This window comes from Hemiscyllium ocellatum, chromosome 13 (assembly GCF_020745735.1).
Source record: "Hemiscyllium ocellatum isolate sHemOce1 chromosome 13, sHemOce1.pat.X.cur, whole genome shotgun sequence".
NCBI classification, from domain to species: Eukaryota; Metazoa; Chordata; class Chondrichthyes; order Orectolobiformes; family Hemiscylliidae; genus Hemiscyllium; species Hemiscyllium ocellatum.
Window position 1 is genome coordinate 53874851 of NC_083413.1, and position 27171 is coordinate 53902021.

Sequence of the window (27171 nt, forward strand, 5' to 3'; positions counted from 1 at the left end):
GAAATGTAGTTGTACCCTTCCATTTTCCACAAATATATTTTGACTTGCTGAATGTTTAGAATATTTTTGTTTTGCTTCTGGCTGATTTCTTTGTTTCATTCTTATGCTAATCTAGAAAATATCCATTTTTCTTCTACTGAGACACATAATTTGGTGATAATGCTCCTCATTAAGGATCATTGACATACTGAATTTCTTCCTTTTCCCACTCCATATTTTATAATGCTTTTCCTTTTCAGCTAATCCTTATCCTATTATATAAGCTTGGACTGTATTTTGTTGCAGTAGAATACTACAAGACCATAATGAGATGGCATGTTGAATAACTTTGAAGGCATAAAGGCTTTACATTATAATGTGGATAGCGTGTGACTGTTCCGATTTCACATTGCTTATTTGTTGGCAATCACAATTCTGCCATCGCTTAATCTTGCGGCTATTATTTTTGTTGATTTTTGTAGCAATCTACTGAGCAAAGGATATTGAACATGTTTTGATGTTGATTGCTGTGGGAACTCAACCTGCTAACCTAACCCTTATCCATCCAGCCCCTTGTTAGGCAATCTCTTTGCTGTCTGGTCCTTTGATGTGTAAATGCTTTTCTTTCTTTATTTCTGCTTCATCAATTCTGTATTTGCTGAAAGTCCTTGCACTCCTGACTACCTAGATTTAAATTTTTATTCTTACTTTGAAATTCATCTATGGGCTGACACTTCCCGATCTATGTGAACTTTCCCAGTTTTACAACCTTCCAAAGTCTCCACAAACCTCAAACATTGGCCTTTTGTTTATCCAACAGGGTTGCAATTTTTTGTTTTGAGCCCGGGTGATGGTGTAGACATGGTGGGGTGGGGGTGGGGGTGGGGTGGAGTGGGGGGGGGGCAGGTGGGGAGGGTGGTTGGCGGTGGGGGCGGGGGGAGGAGGGGGCGGGGGTGTTGGGATTTGTTGATGACAGGCCTGTAACAAGAAGAGTACCACAGAGATCAGTGTTGGAGCCTCGAATCTATACAATTCATGTCAATGGCACGGTGCAGCTGCCTAATGTATGGTAGCTAAATTTGCTAATGATGCTAAGGTAGGTAAGAAAATAAGTTGTCAAGAGGAGGTAATGAGTCTTGAAAAGGATGCAAGCCAGTACAGTGAGTGGACAAAAAAGTAAAGGATGGAGTATAATGTGATAAAATGGTAATTTGTCCAATTTGGCAGGAAGACGAGAAATACAGTACATTACTGAAATTGAGAAAAATTGCAGAACTCAGTGGTACAGAGCAGTCTGGGTGTACAGTGATTAGGAAGACAAATGGAATGTTAGTAATTTTTCAAACTGGAATGAAGTATAAAACCTTGTAAGACTTTGGTTTTACAAGACCTATGGCAGGTGAGACCACATCTGATATACTGTGTTCATTTTTGATCTCTTTATTTGAAAGAGTTTATAGAGTCATAGTTTTGTATAGCACGGAAACAGACCCTTCATTCCAACTTGTCCATGCTGATCAAATATCCTAAATTACTCTAATCCCATTTGCCAGTATCTCTATCAACCCTTTCTATTCATGTACCTATCCAGATGACTTTCAATTGTACCCGAGAACTCTGTGGGAAGCTAGAGAAGTGAAGTACATGTATTTGGCAAGACAAGGACTGATTCGGGATAGTCAACATGGCATTGTGCATGGGAAATCATGTCTTATAAACTTGATTGAGTTTTTTGATGAAGTAACAAAGAAGATTGAAGAGGGCAGAGCAGTAGATGTGATCTATATGGACTTCAGTAAGGCGTTTGACAAGGTTCCCCATGGGAGACTGATTAGATCTCATGGAATACAGGGAGAACTAGCCATTTGGATACAGAACTGGCTCAAAGGTAGAAGACAGAGGGTGGTGGTGGAGGGTTGTTTTTCAGTCTGGAGGCCTGTGACCAGTGGAGTGCCACAAGGATCAGTGCTGGATCCTTTACTTTTTGTCATTTACACAAATGATTTGGATGTGAGCATAAGAGGTACCGTTAGTATGTTTGCAGATGACACCAAAATTGGAGGTGTAGTGGACAGCAAAGAGGGCTACGTCAGATTACAACAGCATCTTGGCCAGTTGGGCCAATGGGCTGAGAAGTGGCAGATGGAGTTTAATTCGGATAAATGCGAGGTGCCGCATTTTGGGAAAGCAAATCTTAGCAGGACTTATACACTTAATGGTAAGGTCCTAGGGAGTGTTGCTGAACAAAGAGACCTTGGAGTGCAGGTTCATAGCTCCTTGAAAGTGGAGTCACAGTTAGATAGGATAGTGAAGAAAGCGTTTGGTATGCTTTCTTTTATTGGTCAGAAATTGAATACAGGAGTTGGGAGGTCATGTTGCAGCTGTACAGGACATTGGTTAGGCCCCTGTTGGAATATTGCGTGCAATTATGGTCTCCTTCCTATCAGAAAGATGTTGTGAAACTTGAAAGGGTTCAGAAAAGATTTACAAGGATGTTGCTGGGGTTGGGGGATCTGAGCTACTGGGAGAGGCTGAACAGGCTGGGGCTGATGTCCCTGGAACATCGGAGGCTGAAGGGTGACCTTATAGAGGTTTACAACATTATGAGGGACATGGATAGGATAAATAGGCAAAGTCCTTTCCCTGGGGTCGGGGAGTCCAGAACTAGAGGGCATAGGTTTAGGGTGAGAAGGGAAAGATATAAAAGAGACCTAAGGGGCAACATTTTCAGGCAGAGGGTGGTCCGTGTATGGAATGTGCTGCCAGAGGATGTGGTGGAGGCTGGTACAATTGCAACATTTAAGAGGCATCTGGATGGGTATATGAATAGGAAGGGTTTGGAGGGATCTGGGCCGGGTGCTGGCAGGTGGGACTAGATTGGGTTGGGATATCTGGTTGGCCTGCACACGTTTGTCCGAAGGGTCTGTTTCCATGCTGCACATCTCTGTGACTTTATCTAATTGTCATAATTGTATATTTGCATTAGAAGCAGTTTAGAAAAGGTTCATCCAGCTCATTCCTGGGATGGGAGTAATTGTATGAGGAAAGATTATATGGACAGCCTGTACTCATTGGAGTTTAGAAGAGCAAATCTTATGGAAAAATACAAGGGATGATGTGAATGTTCGGTGGATACAGGAAAGATGATTCCTCTTGTAGGGAACCTAAACTAGGGATCACAATTTAAGAACAGGCCTCCTGTTATTGGGGGCTGAACTTGACAAGTTAACAAGAAATCTTCAGGGAAACAGGACAATGATTGTTTATTTCATACATTCATGTGGACAGGATGTTTTCAGACAAGATAAACTCACTCAGTTGAGGTACATAACATCTTCAATCTTCAAACAAATTACAGCTGACAAACTACAATTTCTGCATTTCAATATCTGTGTGTCCCGCATTATCTTTGTTTCCCACCATATTTTTAGGCATTTTCTGTTCCTCACTGAGCATGGCTTATGGTTACCAACTTTGAAAGTTTGGATGTCTTATTTCTTAGTTCCCACATGCTCAGATAGTTTTGCTAATTAGTGAATATGTGACTAAAATTTTAACCCTTAACTATGTTAGCTTTTTATCTTCACTTTAAGATGGAGATGAGGAGAAATTATTCTTTTTTCTCTCGAAGAGTTGTTAGTCTGTGAAATTCTCTTCCTCAGAAGGTAATTGAGGATATATAATTTAACTTATTCAAGCCAGAGTTCGATAAATTATTGATAGACCAGGAAGAGCTCTGGGTAATAGAGAGAAAAGTAAATTGAGATGACAACAAGATAATCCATTACATTGTTAAATGCTGGAACAGGTCTCTTGGGTAAACTTGCCGAATTCTGCCGCAAAGTCCTCTACCCCTATACTCCTTTATTGTTCCCAACAGGTGGACGTGGGGAGAGTAGAGAGAAAGAGATTACTTAAGGAAGAGTGTAGATAAACAGGTGAAGTACCCAATGCTTAGTCTCCTGAAATTTCATGGATAGTCATCAGGCAGGCCTACTGAGACCCTTCAGAATGTTTTGCTTGACACCTGACCAAATGATTATACCTTGTGCAGGACCTAGGCAGCAGAAATGTCAATTCTGCAAAGAGAAAACATCAAAAATAACATTCTCCCTCCTGAGGAGGAAACTTGAAGTCTCCAATAACAGCTAGCTGGCATCCTTGCACCTTACTCTGCAAATACCAATTAAATGAGCAATAAAAAAAAATTCACAGGCACCAAAATAATAAATTTTTAATTAGTGAGGGAAAAACTGAGTTTTGCAAAAAAAAAGCCCTTGTGTCAATATCAAAGAATTGACAAAAAAAGAAAGAAAACAAGACATCAATTCTGGGTGGTCCAGGATGGTGCTATCATATTGTGTTTTTGTTATTTACTGCATGTTCCCTTTCCCCTACTTCTGAATCATTTACGTCTCTGCAGTTCTATGTCAACTTGTGCCTTCGGTATATAATAATCCTGAAGTTGTTGTGTGGTGGGAAGAAATAACCCAGCCCAGATGCTGAAGTTATCTTTTTCCTTTTATCAAGCATATTAACAGGATCCAAAGAACAAACCAACATCTATCCTCTGACTCCCAGAACAGTGGTTAACAATGTACTTTACAGTATCATGATATCAATGTTCATATTATCGCAATGACTCAAGAGATTAAATTCAAAATTGTAAATGCCATTGATATAATATCATTTTTGGACAGAGTCCATCCATTCCTTGTTCTTTGCTACTTGCCTAACCTGTTGGTTGGAGTTAACTCACTCTCTGAATGCCCAGATATGCTTGTGTGGTCTCAGCCTTGTTGGCCATAGTCCATCCACTCCCTGTTCTTTACTGCTTGCCTAGCCTGTTGGTTTGGGTTCACAATTCCCTGTGTATTCTAGACTTAGCTTATTTTATATGAATCCGTTAATTCCCATTCTTGAAAACATTAAAGACGTGCAAACACCTTCACAGATCTGAAGAGGAACAAAAAAGAATGAAAACTTTGAAGAGTGTCAATTTTAAAGTATTTTGGCATTTTAATAACAATTAAAATCTTGAAAAATGACTACATTTCAGAATAGAGAAAGTGAGGACTGCAGATGCTGGAGATCAGAGTGAAGAGTGTGGTACTGAAAAGGCACAGCAGGTCAGGCAGCATCTGAGGAGCAGAAGAACCGATATTTTGGGCAAAAGCCCTTCATCAGGAACCAGGATGTCTAACTGGCACTCTGATTCCAAATTCTTTCCACATAGACAGAGGTTGCTGGCACTAGTCTTTCTTCCTGTAAATGTCATATTTGACTGAATTCCCTTTGCATTCGATTGTCTAGTAAATGCCAAGAAAATTGTCTTCAGAAACTCTTCCTGAATGGTAAAGATGACATTGTGTGTGTTTTCAACTTACATTTTGGTGCATTTCAGACAAATTTCAAATTCTGCTTCACTGTGTTCAAAACTGCAATATCTTTATTTACTCACCGATTGAGTTAAGTGACCACGCTCCCTGAATGTTCTCCTGTTCCATGTAAATGCAACGTTATTGGTGTTTGTACAGAGTTCCTTTACCTTGGCATAGTGTACTTTCTTTTAAAGTTAAAAATATATTTCTATAGACCCACACAATCCTTTTAAAAAATGTTATAATTGGATCGTAGAGTGTTGATGTAGTCTACATAGACTTCAGTAAGACTTTTGATGATGTCTTGTATGGGAGGGTGGTTAAGGAGCTAAAAGCCTATGAGGTTCAGGGCAACTTGTCAAATGGAACCAAATTTAGCTTACTGGCAGAATTAAGAGAGAGATAGTCAAAGGATGTTTTTGTGCTTTGATGTCTTGTTCATTTGTGTACCAAAGTTCCATTCTAGATCTTGTTTGTTGTTAACATCAATGAGCTAGACATGAATGCAGAAGTTATCGTCAGTAAGTTTGCAGATGACATGATAATTAGTGGTGTGGTAAATAGCAAAGAGGAAAATCTTAGACTATAAGGTGATATTGATTGGCTGAACAGTGGCAAATGGAATTTAACCCAAAAAGTGTGAAGTGATGAATTTTAGGAGAACTAACAAAGTGCATTGTTTAGGAGAACTAACAATACACTTTGAATGATAGTACCTAATTGGTACAGAGGATCAGAGTAACCATGGTATGACTATCCATAGATCATTAAAGTGAGCAGGATGGATAGATAAGATGGTTAAGAAGGTATATGGGATATTTGTCTTTATTAGTGAGGTCATTGAATACAAGAACATGGAAGTTATGATGGAGCCGAATAAAGCATAAGTTTGGTCAGAATGAAATCCTGTGAGCAGTTCTGCCTACTACACTACTGGAAGGATGTGATTATGTTACATAAAATGCAAAAGAGATTCACCAGGATGTTGTTTTAACTGCAAAAATCCGGTTGTCAAGAAAGATCAGAGAGGCTGGGACTATTTTCCTTGGAGTCGAGAAAGTTGAGAGAAGATTTGATTGAGGTATCTAAAGGTCTGATGGACATAGACAGAATAGATTGAGATAACCTTTTCTCCTTCGTAAAAGGGTCAATACACAGTGGGCACCATTTTAAAGTATGGAGCAAGAGGTTTTGAGAAGATTTGAGGAATAAAAAATCACCCAGAGTGTTGCAAATATCTGGATCTCGCTAGCTGAATGAATGGTTGAGACAGGAACTTTCAAGACATTTCAGAACGATTTAGATGAACATTTGAAATGACATAGCGTTACAAGGTGATGGGTCGAGTGCTGAAAAATGGGATTAAATAGATGGCTGTTTGATGAGTGATGTGGGCAAAATATGAGGAAGGACCTCTTTTCAAACTGTAAAAATCTCTGTGATTTTATGATTCTATTCCTTCATAACATCTGTATTCTTGGGTGAAATGAAACTTACCTTGTAGTCAAATGCTTCAAAGCAATCAAAGCATAAAGTTATAGAAAAAAAAGCACATATGCACCCTTTAAGTCTAACTAATACAATGATGCATTTTTTGATATTATTACACAGGTAATTTAGAAAGAAGCTCTATTCTTAACAAACTAGCAGTTATATTGTTTTCTCCCCCTGTAATACATATAGTTATTAAGTGAAAGGGCTATAATAGCAAACTCCATTGTACAATTTGGCATTTTGATTTTTGAATTTTCTGACATACCCTGGTATGTCTTCCCATATATATCAAAGTTGAATATATCAAAGTGTTTAAGAGCCAGTAATAGTCTGAGTGTTTCCTTTCCCATATCAGTGTATCAATTTTGGTTGTCGATTTAACTTTTTAGAAATGTATCTCATCAGTCTCATTCTTTATCTGATTCATCTTTTTGAAAGAGGACTGCACCTACCTTCAGATCATTGTCATCAGTCTTGACCTAAAGGGGCTTAATGCAATTTGAGGCAGCTGGCACAACTTCGCTGATTAAGATGGCTTTCAACCTCTCAAAATGCTTGACACTTCACTAACAGCACTCACTTTGTGTTCTTCTAACATTGGAACAGCTATAGTGTTGAAGTTTGATATAAACTTGTGATAGAAGAGCACACATCCCCGAAACTTCATGATTATCCATTTGGTCTTAGGAGTAGGGAATTCAATCAATGCCTATAACTTTGCTGTTCCTTGCAGCACCTGTCCCTGACATACTATATGGTGAGTATTAAGAACTAATCAGCCATTTTCTTTAGTCAACAACAAATAGCAGGCTTATTACCAAAACAAACTGACTCAAACAAAGATATATAACTTATTGACAGTTTGGATTGTGCAAATATGTAGCTTTCAAAATTCCCACTCGCACTCATACACTTAGACACACATACAAAGCAAAAATGAAAATCTTGCAGAGTGTTAACTTTGTAATATCTTGACCAAGTAATAATTAAACTCATGATAAAAGGTGAAATTGAAGTTGTGTCAAATGTTGTTTTAATTCTGAAGCGTTTCTGTAGCCACAAGCTGTTGGCACTGGTTTGTCTTCCCAGAACAATCATAATTGGCTAAATTCCACTTGGTTCAGATTAGGTTACTTACAGTGTAGAAACAGGCCCTTTGGCCCAACAAGTCCACACCGAAGCACAACCCACCATTCCCCTACATTTTTACTCCTTTACCTAACACTACGGACAATTTAGCATGGCCAATTCACCTGACCTGCACATCTTTGGACTGTGGGAGGAAACCGGAGCACCCGCAGGAAACCCATGCAGACACGGGGAGAATGTGCAAACTCCATACAGTCAGCGCCTGAGTCGGGAATTGAACCCGGGGCTCTGGAGCTGTGAGGCAGCAGTGCTAACCAAAGTGCCACCGTGCCGCCCCACGGTGTAGGTTCCAAGAAAACTTTCTTCAGGAACTCTCCTGGAGCAGTAAAGACAACCTCTGTGAAGGTTTCAGTTCTTTCTCCTTTGCTGAGAGGAGTTGCAAAGAGTGAGAATGAGGGTGACCAATGGGCTTTGCTTTCTAGGTTAGTCTCAAATTCTCCGTCTCTGAGTTCATAACTGTTTTTTGGTGCAATTTTGCTGCTGCTGTATTCAGTGTATTTTTGTTAGTAAAGCGTGTTTTGTTTTAAAGTTCAAGATCTATTTAGATGGGCCCGCAATCTTTTAAAAATATTTTAAAATGTTGTATTTTGATCACACCTCTTCACAACACAACCAAGCCTAATCCAATCTAATTGATTTCTAGACTTTCAAAGTTCACTGAATGCTTTTTAGCTAATTTAGCTCCAATTCCTTCTATTCTGATTCCATTAAACATCCATCTGTATTCTCTTAAGGCACATGACCCCAAACTTTTAAGTGTAATAAGCTTTCATATGCTTCAGTTACATTTATCACATTTTCTATGGTTAAACTTAAATTCCTAAATCTAAAAATTATATACTAAAACATATGGAACCAAGACCTATGCATTCACAATTTGGAGCTGTAGGGCTTTCAGACCTTTTGAGACTGACAGCACATATCATTTTTGCACTTTGCAGTTGGATCACAGCCATAATGAAAACAGCTCACATTGGAAGTAAGTGCGGGAAGTCAAAAGTCATGCAGGAAATAAGTGGAGAATGATTATAGGTGAGGCAGAAAGCAGAAAGGTTAAAGCATGTACAAAAGAAACTGAAATAGTCTAGAAGAATCTTTAAAAAAGACCTATTTCAGCCCAGACGTCTGATTTCCCAACATACGCATATTTAAAACTTCTGTATTTTGGCTTATCTGTACATATCCTGGAATATAACATGTAGCATTGCTCATAGTAATTTGGAGGATGCCTACCTTTCAATATTTTGCTCTAATTTTGCGAAGTTCCACCATTATAGTATGAAATAAGAGTTTTGCAGGTGAGACAAAATCAACCTTACATTGTCAGATTATTGAAATAAGGTCCTATAATACATTTCACAGCTTTGCCAAGAGGTCTGGCTGCATCATCCAGAATGTTTGAACCATTTTGATTCAGCAGTACTGACCGGCATTGATTGTTAAAACATAGTTGAGGTTGAAGTATAGCACTTTCTTTGCAGTGTGTGTTTACATCTGTTTTGAATATTCTTGTACATTTTTAACTTATGCATCAATGGCTTTTCGTAAAAGCCTTCAAGCCTATTGAACAACTGTTCTGTAGTCTTAACAACCATTCAAAAGTTTTCAACTTTAAACAGTGCGAGTCACATTGGCTATTCCCATGTTGCTACTCGAATTGGATACAAGGAGCAAATTCTTGAGAGAACAGTGCCTTCAAATTCAATAATATGTGCAGCAGCAACATGTTCATTGCTATCAATCCATTAGGGGATGGCTATACAAACCATGCTATATTGAAATGTCAGTGGCTTGTGTTCACTCCCTCTGCCTCACTGGAGAAACTGTGCTTTATGCTGACAGTTGATGGACAAAGCAGGCTGGAAAGTTGATTCCTATGACTGTGAAGATCACCATGTCATTGAAATAAAGCAAAGAACTGTGGAAGCTAAAGATCTGAAACAAAAACAGTAATTTCTGGAGAAACTCAGCAGGTCTGGCCGTCTGTCAAGAGAAATTCGAGTTAGCATTTCAAGTCCAGAGATCCTTCTCTAAACTTCAGTTTCTCCAGCAATTTCCATTTTTGCTTCACCATTTTATTAATCATGTGTAAAACATGGAATGTTCCAAACCATGGCATTTGGCAAAATAAATCTTTGGTTCAATGCTTGTTAGTGGTAGCAATTTTTCCAATGGCAAGATGATTTAACTGGAGGTTGCAAGAATTTGAAAGGCTTCCAAGGAGAACATAAAACATAAGAATTAAAAGTAGCAGTAGGCCATTCAAACTACCAAATTTGCTCTGCCATTCAAATCCTTGACTACTTTCTTATCTTTTCGCCATAACCTTTGATTCACATTTTGATGAAAAATCTGTCTACCTCAACCTTGAATACATTTGAAAAGCTAAAATGTACAGACCTCTGCAAAAAAAGGATTGTACAGATTTACTGCTGTCTAAGAAGAAGCTGCTCTTTATCTCGGTCCTGAGATTGTGCCCTTTCATTCTAGACTCTCCCACAAGAGGGAACAATTTGTCAATATATATCCTGTGAGCTTCCTGAACAACTATACATGTCGCCCATTCTTCTAAATGCCAATTAGCCCAATCTACTCAACCTCTCCTGATAAGACAGACCATCCATAACCAGAATCAGCCTAGTGAATCTCTCTGTACTGCCCCCATTGACAATCCCCTCACTTTTTCTCAGATAAGGGGACCAAAACTGTTCACAGTATTCGAGATGGTCCCAGAATAATTGTGGTCCATGTTATCTTGTATAGTTTTGGCAAGATTTCCCTACTTTTATATTCCATTCCCTTTGAAGTAAAGACCAACATTCCATTTGCCATCCCTACTACCTGCTAAATGTAGATGTTACCTTATTGTGATTTCTGCACAAGGACTCCCAAATCTCTCATTCCTGCTGATTTCTGAGGTCTTTCTCCATTTAAATAGTATTCAGCTCATCTATTCTTTCCGCCAAAGTGCACAACCTCACATTCTCCCATATTATATTCCACTTGTCAAATTTTGCCCACTCACTTAACCTGTCTATGTCCCTCAGTAGACTCTGTTATCCACACTATTTGCCTTCCCACCTATTTTTGTGTCTTCCTCAAATGTGACTGTAACACACTTACTTTCCTCATCCAAGTTATTAATATTTACAGAACATAATTTGGCCTCAACACTGATCCACATGACACTCTACCTGTTACAGGTTGTCATTCTTCTCTTATTTAGCCAATCCTCTACCCATGATAATATATTACCCACAACATCATGTGTTCTTCTCTTTCTAAGCATGCTAATGTGCAGTATCTTGTTCAACACATTCAAGAAATTCAAATATATTATATCTACTGGTTCACTATATTTATCCTGCTTCTTATTTCCTATAATAATCCAAATAAGTTTGTCAGTCATGATTTCCCTTTCATGAAGCCATGCTAACTCTACTTGGTTGTATCATTTTAAAATATTTTGATATTGCATCCTTTATAATAGACTAACATTTTCCTAATTACAAGTGAGAATTGTCTTCTGCTTGTCTTTTTTGTCTCACTGTCTTTTTGAATAAAAGTAGCAGTTTTCCAATCCTTTGGGATCTTTCAGAATCTTTAGAAAACTGCTACCTAATGGATCCTATATCTCTATAGTTCCTTCCTGTAATATCCTTGGATGCATCACATCAAGTCCAGAGGACTCATTGTTGTTTAATTCCATTATTTTCTCTAATACTGTATTAGTTGTCTCCCTTACTTTGGCCTCTTGATTATTTAGTATTTTTGGAATGCTATTTGTGTGTTCAATATTTAAGAGCAATGCAAATTATTTAATATATTCCTTTAACAGTTTCATCTCTCTGAAGTCTTTTTCGATGAATAAGCTGTTTTCCCTGGAGTGTCAGAGGCTGATGGGTTGCCTTATAGTGGTTTATAAAATCAGAAGAAACATGGATGGTGTAATTAGACAAGGTCTTTTCTCTGCTTGGGGAATTTCAGAACTAGAGGCCAAAGGTTGAGGGTGAGAGGGGAAAGTTTTAATAGGGACCTAAGGGGCAACTTTTACACGCAAAAAGTGTGTGTATGGAATGAATTGCTAGTAGAAATGGTGGAGGCTAGTAAAATTACAACATTTAAAAGGCAGCAGAATGGGTACATGAATAGGAAGGATATAAAGGGATATGGGCCAAATGCTGACAAATGGAACTAGATTTATTTCGGATATCTGATTAGCATGGATGAATTGGACCGAAAGGTCTGTTTCCATCCTGTACATCTCTATGACTATGATTCTATGAAATGCTCCCACATTAAACAATAAGATATTATGCTACAGTAAGCATTGAGCAAAGAATAGCATGCCCTTTGACATCATTCTAACATAATAAGTTGCTAAGAACAGGTAACCTGTGTAACTTAATTCTTGTTGCTGCAGTTAAAATAACAGTCAATCAAACAGATGATGATCTGCAGAGTCAATACATTTTTGGCTGTGAAGTTGTACTGGCAATCAAGTGCTAACTCTGCCCCGTAAATACCTTCAGCAACTTTGCTTTTTTCATTTCCCTCCCACTACATGCATTGTAAAGGGCTATATTTGGTTGACAACATTTGACCTGGTGCGCAGCTGGGCTTTAAATCTGCTGCCTGTGCCAGAAGTCTTGTTTAGTCGTGGCAGTGGTGAGTACATCTCCTACTGGTGAGCATTCAGGTTAGTCTAAAGCTGGCACCATACAGGTGTAGTGCGTATATAATGAGGTGAGCAGTGTAACACTACATGAGAAAACTCACATGCTCACAGGGCCAACCTTCCATGAAAATCAAAAATTGAGACTTCACCAGTTTTTGGTAAACTTCAGCCAAAGAAATTTCATACTGCATCTCCGACAATGTGTCAAAATGGAGGCACTTTTACTTTCTCCTTCATCCATCACTCTCATGGTCCTGCCAGTGCTGCAAAGTTGTCAATGCGCTGATTGGATGATGGGCCCTGTGACAGCCAACTAAAACACAATTGAGAAGATTACTTCTATGGTTTCATACCATGCCTCAAGGAAGGTACATGATCAGGATGTCGGGATTTACTGATTTTCCCAGCCAATGTGTCTATAATGAGCAATTCCTGTGACATTTCTGTATTATCTTTCATTTTAGGCTCATTATGTTTCTGCCAATTTAGTGACAAAACAGTGTTGAGTTGTGCAGATACTCACAAGAAATTAAGACTGGCCAAATTCAAGTTAATGAAATAAACTGAAGTAGCAATCTGAATGATGTCGATCAATAAAAGAGCATGGGTTAAAACAGGAATAAGAATATAAACCCCAAAACTGAGTAAGTTTAAAAGTTGTATGCCTTGCCATCATGGTGATACTTTCAGACTTTGTACTTTTAAAATAAGGCATTTTGTAGTTACATTTAAGCACAGAAGTCAATGTGTTATCAGAATAACTAAATAACAACCTTTTAAAATACTGGAGGATTCACAGAAGCCACTAGCATTTAACATATAATAAAGTTACCAGTCACTATCCAAACAGGTACACTTCCACACAGTAACTCTAATATGATTCCTCCCTTTTTACTTGCTTACATACAAAATACATGATATACTAAACTTATGTAATATTTTAACTTTAAATCAGTGTAGCTGAGTCCATGGAGCCCAGGAGATATGCGTAAAGCTATTTATGATATATTTTTTGCCTCCGTGAGCACTTTCTATTTAATTAGTTACTTAACAACATTTATAGCATTTATAGCAGGAAGTATTGGTCATGTATCAATAAAACTGAAGATTTCTGAACACTGGGCAATGTCCAGTCTTAAGCCTAACAGGAGGAATATTTCAGCAAAAGTAAGATATTATTCTTCTGTTCACCTTTGCTTTACTTAATCAATGGTGTTTCTCTCAGGTCTTTATAAATTGATCTATTCAATATAAAGCAGAAAATGCTGAGAATTCTCAGTAGGTTCAAAGTTTGGGAGAAGATTTGTAGCTCGGGTGCTCGTTGTTGTGGTTCTGTTCGCCGAGCTGGGAATTAATGTTGCAAACGTTTCATTCCCTGTCTAGGTGACATCCTCAGTGCTAGGGAGCCTCCTGTGAAGCGCTTCTGTGATGTTTCCTTCAGCATTTATAGTGATTTGTATCTGCCGCTTCTGGTTGTCAGTTCCAGCTGTCCGCTGCAGTGGCCGGTATATTGGGTCCGGGTCGATGTGCTTATTGATTGAATCTGTGGATGAGTGCCATGCCTCTAGGAATTCCCTGGCTGTTCTCTAGAGGCATGGCACTCATCTACATATTCAATCAATAAGCACATTGACCTGGACCCAATATACCGGCCACTGCAGTGGACAGCTGGAACTGACAACCAGAAGCGGCAGATACAAATCACTATAAATGCCAGAGGAAACATCACAGAAGTGCTTCACAGGAGGCTCCCAAGTACTAAGGATGTCACCTAGACAGGGGACGAAACATCTACAACACAAATTCCCAGCTCGGCATACAGAACCACAACATTCTCAGCAGATCTCTGGTGTGTGAAATAGAATTAACTTTTCAAGTTAATGATCTTTCCTCAAAACTGGGAAAAGTTCTAATCATAGCAGGTTTTAAACAAGTGCAACAGAACAAAAGGGAGGTCAGTATTGCAGGAAAGAAAAGAAACATTTATTGGCAAAAGGTTATATAATGCAACAATTAAGGAAACAAAAGAGGATGTATGAATGGCAGAACAATGACCAACTGCCAACCAAAAGCAAAAGAAATCCTGAAAATAATATGTAAGCTCAATGAGGGCAGAGATTTATAGTCTTAACATGTTGAATTGTGTTGGTCCAGAAGGCCATAATTTGTAATGAAAACATGAGCGATTGTTCATTGAGGCTACATGAAGATCCATTGCAATATTTTAGGAGAATGAGAACTGGGACGTCAAAGCGAGAGCAAGGTGAGAGTTAAAATGGCAGGAAATCAGAAGCTCAGAATTGCAAACTGAGACAAAGTATTTCAAAAATAGTCTCCAATCCACGTTTAGACTTGCTGGTGTTGAGTAGACTCCATTGTGAGCATGCAGTGCACAAAATTGAAAGAAGTACTGATAAATTACTGTTAAACCTGGAAAAAATGTTTGACTCCTTGCAGTGAGGAGAAAGGAGGTAGAAGGGCCTGTCTTGTTTCTCCTGTGCTTGCTTGTGGACTGACTTTTGTGGGCATGGCTACTCAGTGATTAGCACTGCTTTCTCACAGCGCTAGGGACTTGGGCTTGATTCCAGTCTTGGCTGACTGTATGAAGTTTGCATATTCTCTCCGTGTCTATGTGAGTTTCCATTGAGTACTCCAGTTTCTTTCCATGGTCCAAAGATGCACAGGTTAGGGAATTGGCCATGTAGTGTTCAAGAATATGTAGGCCCAATGAGTTAATTATAGTAAATGCAAGGTTTCGGGGATAGGGTGGAATGGGTCTCACAGGATGGTCTTTGAAGGGTTGTTGCAGACTGGATGGGCCAATTGGCCTTTCCCTTCACTATAAGAATTCTATGTTCCACAAAATGGTTATCCAATCAATGTTTGATGTCTCCAAATCATTCCACATAATTTGGAGGAATATCTCAATAAATAAAAAGCAAGTTCTAGTTTAAAGCTAAGCTTTTTATAATTTAAATAATTCTCAACTTCTGTACGTACTTGTCACTTTTCATATTTTATTGCTTTGTGAAGTATTTTATGATGTTACAATAAAAACTTGTATTGAGATAGCAACCTTAATGTAATAAGATGTCCCTAGGTATTTTGCATTAGCATTTTAAAATACTAAATAACACTGAGCCATAATGAGGAAATATTACATCAACTGATTCAAGGCTTGACCAAAGACGTAGGTTGTTGGGAAGTATCTTAATAGAGAAATGTAAAATTGGAGCTTTTCTTTTTTTTGGTGATGTGGGACAACAAGCAAGGTCAACCTCTCTTGCCTATGCCTGACTGTGATTGAGCTGAATAAATTGCTGGACTATTTCAGCAATTAAGAGTCAGTCACATTGCTGTGGGTTAGGAACCACATGCAGGCTAGATGAGATAAGAATAGTAGATTTCCTCTTCAAAAGTGCCTCAATGAATCAGATTGACTTTTTCAACAATTGCTGATATCTTCAAAGTAGAATTACTGAGCCAGGTTCTTAATTCCAGAATTACAATTCAATTCAAATTCAATCAGCTGCTTGCAGAGCATTATCCTGAACTTTTGCATTAGTAACTGCTTCCGTCTGGCATCTAAGCAAACTGAAGATTGTGGCACCCAAAGATAGAGCAATTAAAATTGGTTCCATTAAAATAAACTTCTCTGATACTCCATAAAAGGAAGTTGAATGATCAAAATGTTAATGCGAAGTTCCTTTGGGTAATTTATTATATTAAGGGCGTTATGTAAATATTAAGTTGTTATTGTAACATGTAAAATAGTTCTCAAGATAGTGAAATAAGAAAAATGATGAATAAAGGAAGTTTGTAAAGAAAGTGAGTGAAGGGTAATAGATAGAATGTGGCTATATACTCTGCACAAAAACTATGATGTTATTAAATTACTTTATACTCATTTACTTCCAGACGACGTTTCTCCTTATTCTGAAAAATGGCGAGAAGGAAGTTTACCAACTTGGAAGCAATGCTTATTGCTTTGTTCGTTATGATGACTATTGTGGCCATTGCTTTAATTGTACTTTCAGCCACTAGCAAACCAGAATGTCCTGACAAAGGTAAAGAGTAAAGTTCGAAGATATTTTGCATAATTAATGGTTTGGTTTTCTTTGTTGTAATCTTATAACAAAGCTCTAACACAAAAAGGATAAACATGCCGAGATTTTAAACTAAGCCTGAATTGGCACATACAATTGAAAGATATATTCTAACCTGCATTGGATTCAGAGATTCTCTCTTTTTGAAAGATTTAGATTTGAAAAGTGCTCTTATCTGAAAGACCATGGCTGCTTGAATGAAATGTAATAAATTTGAATCCTTGATGTGATAAAATTATTCCACCACTTATTACTTCATTTGTGGCCTTTTCATTGCATCTGAAAATATATTATGAGGTTTATAATTATTTACATGAGCTAGTACAACAAATATTAAGGTTTCTTGTGTTGGCTGTATTTCCTGTGCTGCTATCCTGCTAAATCTATGTCCATTCTTTCACAGATACAGTAGAACCTTTCACCCCACTTTGTCCTTTCGCCATTCAAGATAATGATCGAACCGACTGCCATCCACAAGATGGAGCTTCAAGGGTAGGTTTCAAAAGCACCTTTAAAAGTTTTAGGAAAATTTATCGTACTATGTAGTTTATTATGTTGTAAAAGGCATGTTTTAGTAATGAGCTGGCATACACTGAAGCAAATCCCCAGACACAAAACTGACAATAGTCTTGAACTGAAATGCAAGTTTCTTTGAGAAATTGTACTTGTTTTGATGGAATTCCTGAACTGTGCTTAAATTTTCAAACACCCAGACAACCTTGAAACCTACACAAATCAGTTGACCAACAGTGAAATAAAAGCTGTCCTGCTGTTCTAAATAGCATACATCTTCAATTAAACTTGGGGGATGGATGATTTTCTGCCTATTCCTCAGCATGAATTGCAAAGTTAAAAATTGTTTTTGACTTTGTACAATTGAAATTAAACACTGTAAAAGTTTACAGGCCTGAGAGATTATAGGTGCTTTCAGACAGTTTCAATTTAAAGAGCCATGTTTCTGCCCTGATATTTTCTACGGCAAGATCCTGACACTTTGAAGGCCCAGTATCTCTGTTCCATTTGCAAATAAATGACACTAGATTATGTTAGTTGATTGTGCTGATTCATGAGAGTATTTATATTCAATTTATTCTGAAGTTTCAACAGAGCTCAATTTTACTTTGGCCACGAAGAAAACTCCATGCTGTTAATGTTTTAAAAATGTCAAGAGCTGGCATAATCCAGTCTTTAATTGGAAAGCCATGAAAATGGGGGGATGGCAATCGATTTATATTCCTCTGTTAGCCTTGCATCAAATTCCTTTGTATATTCTTTAGCACTGCTGCTGACCCATTTAAAATAAACAATTGTTTTAAAATTGAAATTGTATGTGAATGCATTAAATAGCATGGCTACTGGAGGAAATTAAACCCTTGTGAGGTCAAATATGTTATTTTCACAAAAAGAATATTACCATTTAAAATAACAGTTTATGGAATTTAGATTCCATGGTGACATTGGTCCATTGTGAGCAGAGCGCTGCACAAGTTCAAATCTGAACATCATATTATGGCTATTATTATGGAGATTAATGAGTAGGATATTATTGGATCATAACCACAGTAGTTTCCTCAATTGTTGAGAAAGGCAAAGGCGTTGTGAATAATTTAGGCACAGTTATGCAGAATTTTACAGGATTATTCTATAACATTTTCTGACTACATTGTGCGCAGCACAGGTATTGCAGATGATCAGCCATTTAATTTAAAATCCTGAATTCAAATCCTGTTAATAAAATCCAATTGTACATCAATTACATACAATTTAAAGTTAATGTCACACTTATTAGTCAGACCTATTATCAGACATTTTGCCTGTTTTGGAATTTAATTTCTTTTTGAATTATGCTTAGAGAATGGGGTTGATGATAGTATGCAGGTAAGTTTCACTATTTCATGTTTTTAAAGGACTTTCTTGTCAACGGAGATAACTTTGTGGAATTTTGGCATCTGCTTCACAAAATTGTAAAGACTAAAAACAGGTTCATACTGGAAGGAAGATCTAATGCTCTAGTGTATTTGTATCTATTATAAAATTCACTGTTTGGTATTGCAGGCATGATTTGGTTTCTTTTAATGAGTAAGGAGGCACAGTGGCTCAGTGGTTAGCGCTGTTGCCTCACAGCGCCAGGGGCCTGGGTTTGTTTCCACCTCAGGCGACTCTCTGTGCGGAATTTATGTGCATGGGTTTCTTCTGGTACTCCGGTTTCCTCCTGCAGTCCAGAGATTTGCAGATTAGGTGGATTGGCCATGGGAAATACAGAATTACAGGGATAGGGTGGGGAGGGTGGGGCTGGGTGGGATGCTGGTGTGGGCTAGATGGACCAAATGGCCTGCTTCTACACGGTAGGGATTCTATGAGTATGTGCAATGCTAGCAAGATTAATTTTTCATTATTTTCTTATAATTATTTTGTGCAAGAAAATCCCTCAAACCAAATGATAGTTTTCCCATTTGATGAATTTAAGGTGATTAGTTTACTACTTAATCTGTAAAGGGGACATTCCTTTGTAATGTTTGTATCTTTCCAAAGTGAAAATGGTGTTTGTACTGAGGTCCCAGTGGTAAGGATTGGCTGTGAGGTCCCTGTCTTGTTCTAATCCTGTTTAGCAAGGACCATTCTTGCCATTGTAGCTTAAAGACTGCCATTCGATTCTCTGATTTTTGTCATAGCAAACTTGTTATGCTTCCGGTTCCTTTATCCAAAGGATGTCTACTAATTGTTCATGCTCACCAACGTTTATTCGGGGCACTCAGGTGAAAGGTAGGCTGGTAGGTGTGTTGAACAGGTCATTATGGAATAGTAATTGAGGTACACCATGGATTGGTCCAACCTGTGTGTTGATTTTCACAATTTAGCATTGAATATACAAAGGAGTAATATTTGTGAGGATGAAATGTTGAACAGAGGATTCCAGTTACAATGTACATTCAATTGAGTGTCTACGAAAAGCGTTTGTGCTGACCCATGCTAGACAGATACACAGCGCTCTGTTACAGATTATAATAGGACCAGTGCTGAGGTCTGAGTGTTATGGACACAGTAACCCATGTAGATTAATCATTTTGATAAATAGCTTGTTTCCGGTTTTGAGCTTTGCTGTTTTTTTTTTTCAGATGTTTCTAGTTGGACTAAATCCATCCAGAGTTACTCTCAGATATGTTTGGTTGGGGTCTTGCTTTAGTCTTTGACCATCCATACATATGAATGTGACAGCATGGGGCAGAGGGGGCATGGTGACAGTAGCAGTTGGTAATCTGCATGACATTTATCTGATCATGTTTGACTTCAGGCCACGAGACTTCATAGACACTGGAATTAATGTTGGAGGTTCCTAACTGTAAAACAACCTCCTCGGATGGATATGTCTGGGACATTACAATTACTAGACAATTTTGGCACAGGGTCCTTGATGATAACAAGTATGACTTTGCAGGGTTGACTAAGCACAGTGTGCCGTTGCTATTGCAAGTGCCAAGATCGATGTTGGATGGTAGATCTGTTTTCTTATTTTATTACCTGTAGTAGCCTGACATAACTAAATAGCTTGTTAGATTATTTAGGAGGGCAGGTAAGAGCTAACACATTGTTGTTGAATAGCCCCATATAAGGGACTGAATGCAAAAAGCCAGTTCATTATTAATATTATTTACTGTTTGAAAGTAAAAAGATTTGACTATTGATTTCATTGCAATGTTATTTTTTTTGATATTGTGTCATTGGAAACACTTATCTGATCAGTTAACAATGTATAAACTGTCATGTTTCATACATTAATCATTGAACGAGGAGTGCATGTTGTTGAGAACTATACACATTTTTTGTGCTGATTAACTAAGTACTTCAGCACCTTGGACCTGAACTAAGTCCAGACTAATTTTATTTTCGTGACAATGATCATGCAATATCAGTTTTTAATGGATCTAATGGAAGATATTGAAAAGATAAATTCAGTACAATTTCTGTGAATGAATTTTCGAAGGACATGATTTGGTGCCATATGAATGGCATGGTAGGGAAATGTAATAATATGTCACTGACAGAAAACAGAAAATTAAATTAACAGAATTTAAAAAATATATTTGAGGAATGTGAGTGGAATCTTTCTCATTGGTCAGAATGAGGTGTCATGGATACATAATGTAAATAAATGATGTGGTCTTGGGTAGAAAGGCCACGATGTTTATGTTTTTAAAAATGATATCAAGGGTCAGATAGAAAAATAAATTAGGCAGATGCCAAAAAAAAATCTGAGGAAATCAGAATGCTGGGTTAGACTCCTTTAACTTGGCATGAACACGGCTGTAATGAAAATTAAATAGCAAAGTAGCCTTACCCATCCATTCAACTATCCATTCCAGACTTGCTTTTTCTTTAAAGTCTTGTCATTCAAAGCAAACAGTTTTGCGGTACATTTATACAGAAACAGGTGGCTGCTCTAGGATTCTAGCAGGCACTATCCTAATTATACTGACTGATTAGAAACTCATTTCTCCAGTTTCTCCAGGTCATACATGCATGGCTACATTATTTGTTGTGACCTCCTAAAAATAATTAAATGTGTAGTACTTACATAACTTAATATATGCTATCCGCACAATACTAAGTGTATATTAATTGTGGGTTCAAATCCTCGAGAAGGACCAATGGACCCCTGACTCCTAGTTTAGCAAAGTATAGGAACTACCATCTGAATGGGACCATCTCTAAATGGAGTAACATGGGCTTCTTTCAAAAAGTCACTGCTGTCTGATTGAAGGCAGAACCCTTATTTATTGTGGATTCTTGTTGAAACTTACAGCAAGTGGTCAGATTTTGCAACGGGTGGTGATTGCATGCAGATTGTCACTATGCTCCTTCTTTCTGATGGAAGAGGGGAGTTTGATATTTTCTGAGAGGAGATTCCACTCAGGGCTGTCTCAGAAATGCTAAGATGTACTTCCATTCTGACAGTTCTCTAATAATGCATAACTGTGGGGAAAGGCAAACCAAGCTCTCCTTTCACAGAAGGTAGCTGCCAGATTCAGAAAAGGAAAGGATCTGACAGTCACTTTGGCAGCTGCTGTTATTCCTTAAGTACATCAGCAAGTGTGATTATAAAGTGCTGGATGGCTGGGGGTTTGGAAGTGAGCCAGATAAGAATAATGCCGCTGGGAAGGGTGCCACTGGATGGGAGAGCAGGATGTCATGAAAAAAAATTGATGTGAAATGATGAATAGGATGAAGTGTGCCAGGTTAGAGGGATGCCAGTTAGTGTACCAGAGACACAGCTGGATAGACGTATGGGTGCAAAGGATAAGATGCCAAATGAATAGGAGTTAGAGTGCTAAGTGGGTAGGATTCAAAGTGAGAAGAGGATATATTAGGAAGTGGGTAGAATACCAAGGTACAAGGTGACAAGTTAGATGATATCGTGTTTAGGGTAGGTTGGGATGGACGTGCAAAATTGTGGATCACTCCTCCTCACCCTGGATATAGCATTGGCTTGGGTGGCACACTCTCTGCCAATCTTTCTAGCAGAAGTGTCCTCTTTTCTCCACCGTCCTCCCCCTCAGGATTTACATGACCCTTTCAAAGAAACAGAGTGCTACATTTTCCTTGCCCTGCTATCTCTCTTGACCCTATCACAGCTAAGCAGCACAGTTTGCAGATGGCAACTCTGCTGCAGGTCTGCAGTGGTCATTGAAAGATGATGGGGCACCAAGGGATGCTAGTCTTATGAGAACCCCCATTGATTATTGAGTTTGTCTACAAATGACATGTGGTAGAATGGGACAGAAATAGGATGAGACATGTCCTAAGGTCTCAAATTGCATTTAAGGTGGTGAGTTTGGGAAGATACAGTGAGAAAACATGCTCTGCCTTGTGGCAAGAATCGCTTCGCCAAGCTTGATGCAACTCTCACTTTGCCAAGGAAGTGTAAGATTCAGCCCTTAGTTATTGAAACCACGTGGGAAGAACATCCATGTGAAATCTTTAGCAGAAATAGGCTTAATCTTGATAACTAGTCAAAGTTAATTACATAATACTTAATAGCTAATTACAGTGGTCTCTTATGAGACATCAGGCTCAATCTAGAAAAAAAGTATACTTTACTCTTAGCTATGTTAACTTAACACAAGAACAATTTGAATCAAATGCATGGGGTACTGTTTAGCTCCTCCCAGGATCAGTCCTTTATATCCAGAGAGGTAGAGTTTACCTTATAAATGTCAGTTGAAAAGCAAAGTGTAATAGACCTTAACCTGACAACCAAGTAAGACATTGTGGCAGGGGATGGCACATAAAAATGATCAAACTTAACAATTGTCCAGACAAGGCAGTTCGTATGTTGATTGACAGATATCAGTTTGAAATTATCTGTGCCACAATTTAAAATTCATTAAACAAATGCCTCCTTTTGTTCTTGTTGAACTGATATAAAATACAATTATCATCATAATACATCTTTTCAAAGGCAATTGTGCCAAGAGAATTATGATACACTTTATAGTTTGTGTTAATAAAGGAAGATGGATATTGCAAATGCGTGGGAAACAAAAGAAATTTGAACAAAATGCGAACAGATCATTATCATGAGGGAGAATTGACTGCAACCACTGAGCAAACAAAGTAGCAAATTTATCATGTATTTTCTGTTTGCTAGCCTTATCCTTCTCTGTTTAATTTTTGAGATTCTTTTGTTCTGGAAATTGCTTTAAGCGAGAAATTTAAATAAGCAATCTCTACTGGAGATCTGCAATCGGTGCGTACAATGCAAGCAACAATATATTTTCTTAAGTAATCAAACTGAGCCATTGCTATTGAGAAAATCAAAATCTGAGGAAGAAAAACAGGTAGCTGCATTTTAAAACAGATCAGAGTTAGGATTCGAGGTGAGCGGGACTGTAATTTCAAGCTGTTGGCCATCATAACAGTTTGAAGTCATGATACTGACCCGGAACCATGTTTGGAAAGCCGGGTTGGGTCAGAATGGCAACTCCATGCAGGTATCAAGTAGCTAATTAGGAGCAATTGCCAACTAATCCTGCACTGAGGAAATAAACACTTGATTAAAAAAGTAAGTCCCATAGAGAAAAACATAAACGAAAACTGCATTGATTTCCTTTTAATCTTCAAAAGAGATTCCATACATTTCATTGTCAGTGTCAAAGAGGTTGTTTGGCAGTGATTAAGGTGTATCACACTGTTAAAAAAAACAGATGGATAAACCTAACTTCCTGAGGGGTGTTAAAATTTGTCTCTCTATAGTGCTATGTCTCTCTACTGCATTTTGCACTTCCTACTTTTTTCAGAGTTTTCCAATCTTGTTACAACATCAAATGTTGCTATTTGATTATTTTAAAAATGTGTCTTCTTCTGGGTAAAATTGAATGTTTTCCCACTTTTCAAAGTCCTAAACATCATTCACTTCCTTTTACATAAATGCTTAAATATAATTCTCTGGTCCTAACATATTTAAACCTTCCTGCTGAAATCTCAGCTTAATTAATGAGTCCCCATCATTTTACCCTTCAGTCTGTCTTGATTTTCTTCTACTATGAGACTCTTCCATGAGATTTACATAAATATTGTCACTTTTCAACTAAAGTAAATGCTGAGGCCTGCCTAATGTTGTAGCCCTTAAATAACTGAAATGTTTTTCTGGCCTTTTCATTGTTTCTTGCATCTCAATGTCAATGGTGGTGATGCTTCATTGTGAGAAATGAGAACTTTCTTTTTGCACAACATATCATCCCCTTTCTGGTTTTTTTTGTGCTATTTTTAATAAAGTTATTCTCTTTTGGCGCAGGGTCTTCAGTTGCTTCTTAGGAAGTATGTTTCTCTTAGGTGTCTGCATTTTGTTTCACTGGTTGCCTTTCTCTTTTTTAATCTTAAGCTCTTGCCTCAAGGTAATTCATTTCAGCTGCTGACTGACAATCTGTGTGTTTTTAAAGCCAGGTCCGCACTGTTACAACTTTGTAACATCTGGTATTTTCCCAGAGGTCTACTGTATCACCTTGTGATGTATATCACCTCCATCAGTATTTGGTGTTGAGTAAAGCTTTTTTGAAGTAGCTTGCTGTCACAAATCCACTTTTGACTTTGCTTGGGCCTATCAAATGAGGATGTCCCATTATGAAGTAGCTACAAAGCAAACACTTTTTCAATAACAATAAGGTTTATTGCATGATAGCAATAGATACAATGACATTTGGTAAGACATAATTACCAAGACATAGAGAACTGGTGGAGAAATACCATTCCCTCCAAATGCCAGAGTAGAATTCTTTGTTCCTACCTACAGACTGCGTATGACGTCAATTCATTGTCTCAAGCCAATGTAACACGAATGTTAACTACTTCAGAATCATTGCCAATAGAATTTTATGCTACTAATGTATTCGAATGGGGGATTAGTAGATAAGACATTGATTTCATACAGTTTACCAAGGAGTGGTAGATGTCAGAGTGCAACATTCAGACATTTGCATAGCCTTTCATATCTGCAGTTGCCTGAAGCAAGAGCTCAATTTGTGCAATTTTGTTTTGAAAAAAAGAGGTATGGGTGCTTTTAGCTTGACCATTATTTTTATTGTCAATTCTGATCTGACATTTTGCATTTTACTCTTTCTAGGAACGCTGTGAAGCCCGAGGTTGCTGCTGGAAACCAGTGACCAATGGAAGTGGGCCTTGGTGCTTTTTCCCAGTGAATATTGGATACAAAGTCCAAGAAAGTGTAAAGAAAACACATACAGGTCTATACCAGGGATATATTTCCCTCCCCTCCCCTATCAGCATTCCGAAAAGACCACTCCCTCCGTGACTCCCTTGTCAGGTCCACACTCCCCACCAACCCAACCTTCACTCCCAGCACCTTCCCCTGCAATCGCAAGAAATGCAAAACTTGCGCCCACACCTCCCTCCTTATTTCCCTCCAAGGCCCCAAGGGATCCTTCCATATCCACCACAAATTCACCTGCGCCTCCACACACATCATTTACTGCATCTGCTGCACCCGATGTGGCTTCCTCTATATTGGGGAGACAGGCCACCTACTTGCGGAACGTTTCAGAGAACACCTCTGGGACACCCGCACCAACCAACCCAACCACCCCCCCGTGGTTCAACACTTCAACTCCCCCTCCCACTTCATCAAGGACATGCAGGTCCTTGGACTCCTCCATCGCCAGTCAATAGCAACACGATGGCTGGAGGAAGAGCGCCTCGTCTTCCGCCTAGGAACCCTCCAACCACAAGGGATGAACTCAGATTTCTCCAGTTTCCTCATTTCCCCTCCCCCCACCTTGTCCCAGTCCCAACCCTCGAACTCAGCACCACTTTCCTAACCTGCAATCTTCTTCCTGATCTTTCCCCCCCACCCCCACTCTGGCCTATCACCATCACCTTAACCTCCTTCCACCTATCGCACTTCCAACGCCACTCCCCCAAGTCCCTCCTCCCTACCTTTTATCTTAGCCTGCTTGGCACATTCTCCTCATTCCTGAAGAAGGGCTCACGCCCGAAACATCGATTCTCCTGCTCCTTGGATGCTGCCTGACCTGCTGCACTTTTCCAGCAATACATTTTCAGCTCTGATCTCCAGCATCTGCAGTCCTCACTTTCTCCTATACTGTTGCTCTAATGACTTGATTTGTTGTCTGCCTCTTTTAACATGTAATTTGTATTTCTTTCCTCATGAGCACATTTAACCTAGATTTCATTTTGTATAGGGTTTGAAACTCTACTTCACCGTATTCCTTCTCCCTCCCTTTATGGAAATGATATTGAAACACTGCGAATGACCACTGAAATTCAGACACCAAATCGCTTCCGATTCAAGGTTAGCGTGCTTTTAAGAGAACAAAACTCTTTATGTACATTTTAGTAATTATATCTTATTGTGGACTTCAGGATAACTGACTGAGGCCAAACCAATGTTTTACACATATTTAAAATTTTTTTTATTCAATGCATCTGCTGTTAAAGCTCAGGATACTGTTTGCTTTATTAACTGCTCTCTCAACCTGTCTTGTAATCTTTGTTGTATTATGTACACATATACCTTGGTCTCTCTGCTCCTGTATCTTATTCAGAATTGTGCCATTTATTTTAAAGTGTCTCTGCATTCTACTGAAATGACTAGCTTCTATCTGCATTAAATTGCATCTGCTACTTGTCCACCGTTCCACAAGTTAATGTCTTTTTTCAAATTTGATATTATCTTCTTCCTGGCTCACAATGCTTCCCAGTACTCATAAATGTTCAAACTGTACCTGTGCACCACAGTCTAGGTCATAAATGTATATCATGAAGAGCAGAGATTCTGGGAAGCGTTGTGAACTCTACTATCAACACTTTCCCCAACTGGAAAACCAACCACTCACCACAAATGTTTGTTTCC

General features: G+C 38.4%; 1 protein-coding gene across 1 annotated transcript in view; it reads left to right on the forward strand.

The window, feature by feature from the left end:
• Positions 1 to 27171, forward strand: part of si (sucrase-isomaltase) — a 218424-nt gene that overhangs the window by 67608 nt on the left and 123645 nt on the right. Inside the window, 4 exon segments of the mRNA XM_060833923.1 lie at positions 16600 to 16760; positions 17191 to 17279; positions 25405 to 25525; positions 26501 to 26610. Coding sequence (XP_060689906.1) covers positions 16625 to 16760; positions 17191 to 17279; positions 25405 to 25525; positions 26501 to 26610 — 456 coding nt within the window. The 5' untranslated portion in view covers positions 16600 to 16624.